A 7,698-nucleotide genomic window follows, 5' to 3' on the forward strand; every position below is an offset into this window, starting at 1 on the left:
GATGATTCAACACTATTATTGATAACTTGCACCAGGAACATCTCTGTTCATGCTCATGCTTTCTTTGGGTCCAATTTTTATCCCCTTAACTCTTCATCCATGAGTAAATAATTTTACTCTGTTGAAAGAAAAGGCAAAGGGCCTCTGTTTTCATTTCTCTGACTTAACTTTTTTTTTTTTAAATAAAGCCTTTTTGGTTTAAATGGATGAAAGAGAGTACACTTTTTTCTAGCCTTGATACTGCAGTGCTCTGGGTCTTGCTGTGAGGGACAGAAATTCTTTCAGCTTCTTTCTCTTTAAGGGGAAAGGCATCTGCCAAAGAAGAGGATGCTGTTGGTTGGGTTGTGCTTGATCAAGAAGAGGAAAGGGTGGTCAGCCCTAAACTCTTCAGAGACACTTGTAACCTCCATCCCAGCTTCTGTTGAGCCTACCACCTCGCTGCCTGCTTCATAGATTTCCAGAAACGCCTCATGGATGGCTTCAGACATCTTCAGGCTCTCCGCTGAAGAGATGCCAGAGAGATTGGCTGATGAGCTGAACAGGTCGGTCATACCCAAGGCTATTAAGACAGATGTGAGGTTATATTTTTTCTCAATCTTCATGCGCGGGAGGTACACTTTCATTTTCCTCTCTTCCATGGCATTAGAACTGGTCCACTCCGTGAGTTTGTCTAAGGTGATTGCAGTCTCAAGCTGCAAGGAGACAAGCAAATGAGATCTCTGGGATGAGTGCACAACTTCCTTTGTGGCAATGCAGCACCGGCGGTGGGTTTTTTTCTCTTTTAAACTGACTGCTCTTGGCATGGCATTTTTCCTAGGTATATACAGATTAATGTATCTAGGAGAGGAAAAAAAACTATGACTCTTTCTTCTCTGCTCTGTCCTGCTTTCTGTTTCTTTAACAGGCTCACTGCCAATTAATTTTCTTAATGAGATGGCTATTCAGCAAATTTCACCTAAAGCTCTTCCTTATTTTTCTTCTTTGCTTGGGAAATAAATTCCGAAAGTCATTCTGTGCTTTTGAGTTGTAAGCTCTATCTACATTTAAGACCTCCAAGTAACCAGGTGTTGATGGTAACCAATTACTAATACCTGAACTATCAGTTATTACTGAGGAAATTTAGCTGTGTTCAAATGCTTCTTCATTTTTGTAATTTAGATTCTTTCAGTTAGTGTACAAACATTTCAATAAACTCTCATTTATTACATAACTTTTTCTATTCAGACTAACTACAGTCCTGCTAATGACAATTCATATCAACAATAGTATGTCGTGTACATTTTATTTTCTGAAATTGCTTTAACCATTCTGGTACCCCACATACCCAGTTTTTAGATAGTTTAATTTTTGAAGGTATGAAGAAAGCATGTTGAGGACTGCCAAACCAAACAATAATTACAACTAGTAAAGCTAACATGAACTTCCCAGGAAGCTCCTCAGTGTGCAGGAATGCAGATATAAAACCTTTGGAGTTCAAGCTGCTGGAGTAACAGCTGCTTAGCTGAGAAGACTCTGTTCTGTGGTGACCAATATTTAACCCAATAAAGCAGTTCCTTAAGCAATCCATGATCAGCACAAACTATTGCAGGACCACTGAGACAGCTGCATGCTTCTGTGCAACAATCCCATGTTGCCAGTGTTCAGGTCTGTGCTGGTGAAGTGTTTTAGGATAACTTTACTGTGAAGGCCTTTGCAGCACCTAAATTTTACTATGTTTATGTTTTTCTGAAACCCAACTGCCAGGGCCATACCTGCTCCAGGCCAGAGACATCATCAGGCAACAGCACCAACATGCTCAGCTCCCCGCTGGCATATGGAAGCTCCAGGATCTTAATTTTCTCAGAAGCCATCACTGCCACTTTAAATGAACCAATCTGATACATCATCTGCACAGGTTTGCTTTCTTGCTGCAAAACCAAATAAGATAATATAGTTTTCACAAAGATTATCCCTAGAATGTAGAAATGTCTACTTATGGTTAAAACTACTGATTGATCTTGTTCAGGAAGATTGTATAACAACCTGTCTACTCTTAATAAATTCTGGAAGACACCTTTAAGGTGATGTATGCCCATGTACCTCAGTCATTCTGAAAGGCACTGCCTGCGTGTCTTCATCCTTAAAAGCTTTCTCCCACATTCCTTTGAAGTAAACAGCATTAACAAGGACCATTTCAGTCTGGGGATCCACAGAGCCCGGTTGAAGGATGTTTTTGATCATTCCTTTAAGAATGCATAGGAAGAGAGAACACATGTACATAACACATCTGTGTATAACACATCTTACTTGGCAATCACAACCTTAAATTAAGGGTATAGAATTTGTGGAGAGGAGTGTCTAGGGAAGGGACATTGTTTTGGTTTTGCAGCTGTAATCTTGTACTTCCAAGATTGATCTGCTCACTGCTGTTGCCAATAGCTGTTGGTTCCCTCTCTGTAAAGAATTATAGAGAGTTAAGACCCAGAGATTTACTTGTTACAAAATGTGTAAACTGTATATTTTGTGACCATGGGAAGAACCATTGGAACCTGTTATCCCAGGATGGTTTCCAACCCAAACAGTAAACATAAATACTTCTTGCTTCAAACCAAAGTTGAAGGGAGATGTCTAGATAAAGAAGGTAGCAGGAAAGGAAACCAGAATTTTACTCTGCTTTCTTCTTATACTTTGTTCTTCTTTATTCTGCAGTCCTCCCTCACGCACGTAGCAAGCTCCTCCCTTAGTCCTTTCCCACCAGTACCTTAATCATGGCCTGGTTTTCTCCTTCAAAGTATGATACCACACCAGAGGTTGGGTGATTGTGAATATTTTCATTTCAGTTAAAATTCAGCATTTTTTATCTGTGTCCCCTCTTCAGGCCATATGTTTCATGCTTGAGGGAAAGGAATGTTTTGAGGGGGTCAGGAAGAGAGTGGAAGAATGGAGGAACCACTTGGAGATGCAGCAAGGTAAAAATCCCAGTTGTGATATACCTTTTTCTATGCATTTCATACACCTCCCTACCATTCCTTAACTCTGTGGTTTTCCATTGCCTTTTACCTGTTAAGATTTCTCAAGTACCTTATGACTGCATGCCCTACTCAACAGGCACACAACAACTCTGGGAAGCTTGAGGGCAAAGCACACTGATAAAAGGGTATCCAGATTCTCAACACTAGTGTAAAACGACTTGTCAATGTGTACAAAGCATATTCTAGTGCTGTCCCTTTCATCAGGACTGGAAGTATTACATACCTGCAAAGACCCTACAGATATAGAGAGTCCTCTAAAAGGGATGTGTTTTAAGAAAACAAAAGATGTTAAATGATAGTTTCGTATCTGGGAACTGATCTATTATCCAGGAGAAGGAACAGAAGGAGAGGGTTTGGGTTTTTTGTCTCCCGACTTAAGTGTTCTCATATGCTGTTCACACACGGTGGCAGAAGGGAAAATACCTATGCTGGTACTTGGCTTGCTCTTACCATTTGTCTGATTTTCAACCCAGGAATTGATGAGCTCTCTTGCTTGATCTGCAGCTGTTTGAAAGCTGATAGTTTCCAAGCCTCCTTTATACAGTTCCTTCACACATTGTAAGTATTCCTGCAAAGGAAGGACATGCAATTTTCAGGTCAGAATGTCAAAGCATTTTGCAAATGGGAAATGCAAGACTGAAATTAAGAGATATGAATAATCTGCTTATTAAGGCTAATCAGTAAGCCATGATTGTAGTTCATAACTATCTTAAGATTTGACATTCATTTTTTAAAACATTTTCCAGAACTGCATTTGATCAAAAAATGGCATTCATTTCAGTTGAAGTATGGGGTTTTTTAATTTTGCCCACTTTTTAACTTTTTTAATTTGCAATGGTATTTTCCTTTAATTTCAAACTAAATGTTCCTTTCAATGGGAAAACTTGGAATATTTTTGAGAACCTGAAGTTATTTTTCTGGTTTGTTTTACAAGTTGAGAAAACAGCTGGAGTTAACTCTTTCCAGCAGAAGTTACCTTTATTAATTATATCTTGACATGATTGGATCACAGTTGTACTTTGCACAAACATCTTTTTGGCTAGACACATTTTTTCTCAAGACTATAGAGGGTTAGGGCTGTGACAGAAAGAAGTCGTGAATCCTGTCTTCCATATGGAATAAAATTTCTTTAGCAGAACCTAGACTTCTGACAGTGCTTTTGCATTACAGAATGGTACAGCTTTGACATGGAAATACACTCAGATCAGATCTTAGAGCAACTCACCGGTAGGATTGGGTATGTCTCTTCAGCATAAAGTCTACTGGCAAAGCTGAGCGAATAATTGTCACTTGGTTTGGTGATTTGGGTGATCATGTCTTTAAGCGAAGTGTGGACGCTTACAGATATGCCGCACTGAATCATTGGCATGAATATGAATAAAAAGATAGAGGATGTTATTCTAGTTTTAGTACTTAGTAGTTTTTTCATACTATATGAGAAGAGTAGAGTAGTTCAGACACTTCTGCTTATAAAACTGTTGCTCATCCTGTATGTCTTATTGCTATAACTACACTGATGTAGTAATTTTCTGATATACACAATTCTGTGCTGTTTTTCTGCTGTAATATCCTCATCCCTCTCTCAGGGGGGTTCTTAATTATCCGCTACAGTAATCTAGCTCCAGCAGATGAGGTAGGCTTTCCTCCATTCCCAACAAGTCCCATTTAAGCAGTAACATCCAGCTACCTTGCCTAAGCATACAAATATCTAAAATTTTCCCTATTTGCCCAATATTATGGTGCTGAGTTTCATCTCATGCTTGTTCTGAACCCTCTGTTGTCTCCCTTCTCTCTCTGTTCTCATGAACGAAGCGTTCACCTAACAGCTGGATGCAGAGCACTAGCTGCTCATCAGAGAGGGGTTGGAACTGCTAAGAGACTGCTTTATCTGCTAGATTTTGCTCCCAGGAGAAAGTGACATAGAGGAGATGAAATTATTTTTGTACCTGAGATTCAATAGGCTCTCCAAATCCTGTGATTTTATCAAAGTGAACAACCTGTAATTGAAAATAACAGTAGTTGAAATAACAGGTATGACAAAAAAAGGTTATGCAAGTGAGATTAACACATGGTATTTGAAGTAAACCTATTGGCTAACTGAGAAGCTGGATGACTCAAAAGGTGCAATCCATCTGTACCATCTGTGAATAGCCATGCCTGCCATTGCCTGCTTAGATGATCTCTTTTTCTGTTGAACATCTAGAAATCAGCTCCAGTGTGTGCTATTAATAATACTAACTTTATTCTAGGTAATAAGCCATGCACTCTCTATGAAGGAAGTGAGAGCTGTAGGAAACTCATGAGAAACATTTTGCAGTGTGGAGACATGTTTTGGCTCTTTCCTGGAGATTTTATCTACTCCTTTAAACAAAGGACCACTGGAATGTGTTGTTCTCCTTGAGAATCCTACTGCTAGCAATGATAAAATTAAAATTGAAATCCAGTTTCAAGATTTCTGGCTGATGCATTTGTTTAACACTATGGAAGTTTGAGGTGGCCACAGCTTTTGATAACTCTGGACACAGATTTTTTAGCCCGTGAGATATGCAAGAAACATTATCATATAATTAAGTGCTATGGCTCTGTTCAGCAGTGGGAAGGTTTAAATCCTTAACTGTAGCCTCACCTTATCAATCTGAGCCCTGGTGTTTTCTCTTGCACCTAGGTAGACCATGGACAGGGCTGAAATGATGCTCAAGGGGGAGTAGAAGATGTTCTCATTGACATGCTGGACTTTCAGTTCCTTGAATACATCAAAACAAAATTCCGTGCTTGCTGCACCAATGGAGCCCATTGTGAAACAAGTATTGTCTAGAGCAAACAGCAGAAGTACAATGACAATGTAACAATGGAATACCATACAAACATAGCACAATGCACTTTAATAGTAGTTTTTAGGCAATGAAAAATAAACAAGTAGTTTTGAAGTCATTCTGTGATAACATGCCTATTGCTATGCTCACCTCTCATGCATGTTAGAATCTCTGTATTCACAATTCTATTTCCTTCCGCATTTGTATTCAGTTGCCTTTTTGGCAGTAAAGTTCCTCAGAGGTCTTAAATCTGTATGTGATTTCTGTTTACCCTTTCAAAGCAGTCAAGCAACAATTGCCTGTACTTATTCTCATATAGTGAAGGCTAGAATTCCTTGGTACTTTGTAGTACCTTTGATGAAAACAAGAAAATATGATCTGTCTCTGATATATTTGCAAAGCTGGAAATTTAAAGTGCAAATTTTAGTAGACTTGCTCTAGGTTTGGACAGGTATAAGTAAAAGCAGAGGCTGCCTGACTATTTTTTTTTTCTAAAAATAAATAAGTGCAGTAAAATATCTATTTGTTGCACAGTACTTACTGTCAGTAGATATTCAAAGGCTTGTATCTTTACCCTTGTTTTAGTAATGGAAGAATGGATAGGCAATATAATTTGGCTAAGGTCACCTAGTCTAGGAGAGAGACTGATGCACAAAATTCATATTCCACCCTATTGTGCTTTCAGATACAGCTTGCTTTGCTTAAATATATCTAGATATACTACACTATAACCTTTCTGAGAAATTAAATTTTGTTAGTGACATTCAGATAGAATAGAAATGCAGACATGATAAAATAGCAATGTCTACCGTAATACAGCACTGTTAAATTAATATTTGTTTGTGGCATGGCCCAGTAAAAGCTTTATATTTGTTTCTGTCTGAGGCTGCTATAAAGTGCTGGACAGTATAAGTCCTGTGTAGCCACTGTGCTTATATAAAGCACAACTCTTGAGGTCAGCATGAATCTAGTTTCCTTCCTGTAATTTATAGAAATTGTGAAAGTTGTTGTCTTTCAAAGTCCAGCCCCTTATGTAGGCACTTAATGCTGGGATCTCAGGTTTGTCTTAGGCATATTAAACTCCACCAAGGTTTTTAGTGGCCATGCTCGTGAGTGTGCACATACACTCGCATACACATTTCTCTCACTCTTCTTTCTGTATGCAAGTTCACATTTATAGATTATTGTAAAAATATAAGTCTGTACACCCACACACATTTTTATCTTGTGTAGTGTTCACCAGCTGTATTTTCCAGGGATGCAACTGTTAGAGAAATTTCACACTAATCCTAGCAAATTCACTGAATGACACAGTTTTGCTCTCAGTGCACTCTGTTGAACCGGAGGTCATCAAGCAAACTTATTCTTTGGCTGCCAAAACCAAACTTAAAAGACACTGAACAAGAGGATAAGCTGCTCTGAAATAAAATCATATTTTAAGCACAAAATAATATTTTAAGCACAAAGAATAAACTTTTAAAAAGTCTCCTGAAAACAAATACTCAGGTTTTACACGCAATAAAATAGTGTAGAATGCATACACACAGGTGAGATTTGTAGAGAATATCATGTAAATATTCTGTCCTTAAAGATACCAAACACAACACAGTAATTGCTCTCTTTTTAGGCATAAGCAATAAATAATATAGTGAGAAAGTAAATTTTACTAGAGAAATGCTTACCTTTCAAGCTTCAGCACCAAAGGCAATACAGCTTTCTAGCTGTATGTAGACAGACTGGCTGAGCCCTTGGGAATTTATACAGTCTGAATTGTGACCTACCCGCTGCTGCCCTTCACAGGTTTGACCTTTGACACCATAATAATTGAATGGGATTAGGTCAGATTTTAATTTCAATGGGTCCATTTTTGATTG

General features: G+C 38.4%; 1 protein-coding gene across 1 annotated transcript; it reads right to left on the reverse strand.

Moving 5' to 3' along the window:
- Positions 1–296: 296 nt before the first annotated feature.
- On the reverse strand, positions 297–5,805 carry LOC104038231 (ovalbumin). Its single transcript, XM_009492546.2, has 7 exons — positions 5,638–5,805; positions 4,958–5,008; positions 4,237–4,365; positions 3,462–3,579; positions 2,080–2,222; positions 1,752–1,907; positions 297–692 (listed from the first exon to the last, which is right to left on the reverse strand). Exons 1-7 carry the CDS (start codon positions 5,803–5,805, stop codon positions 297–299), a joined length of 1,161 nt encoding a protein of 386 aa, XP_009490821.1.
- Between the last annotated feature and the right edge of the window lie 1,893 nt (positions 5,806–7,698).

This window comes from Pelecanus crispus, chromosome 2 (genome assembly GCF_030463565.1).
Source record: "Pelecanus crispus isolate bPelCri1 chromosome 2, bPelCri1.pri, whole genome shotgun sequence".
NCBI lineage: Eukaryota > Metazoa > Chordata > Aves > Pelecaniformes > Pelecanidae > Pelecanus > Pelecanus crispus.

Excerpts from the sequence above, each read along its gene's own strand:
- LOC104038231 (XM_009492546.2), bottom strand. The coding sequence starts at position 5,805 with ATGGGCTCCATTGGTGCAGCAAGCACGGAATTTTGTTTTGATGTATTC. Across the intron at positions 3,580-4,236 it reads AGACATACCCAATCCTACCG|GAATACTTACAATGTGTGAA; the intron begins GTGAGTTGCTCT and ends CTTCCTTTGCAG. Across the intron at positions 1,908-2,079 it reads TGCCTTTCAGAATGACTGAG|CAAGAAAGCAAACCTGTGCA; the intron begins GTACATGGGCAT and ends TTGGTTTTGCAG.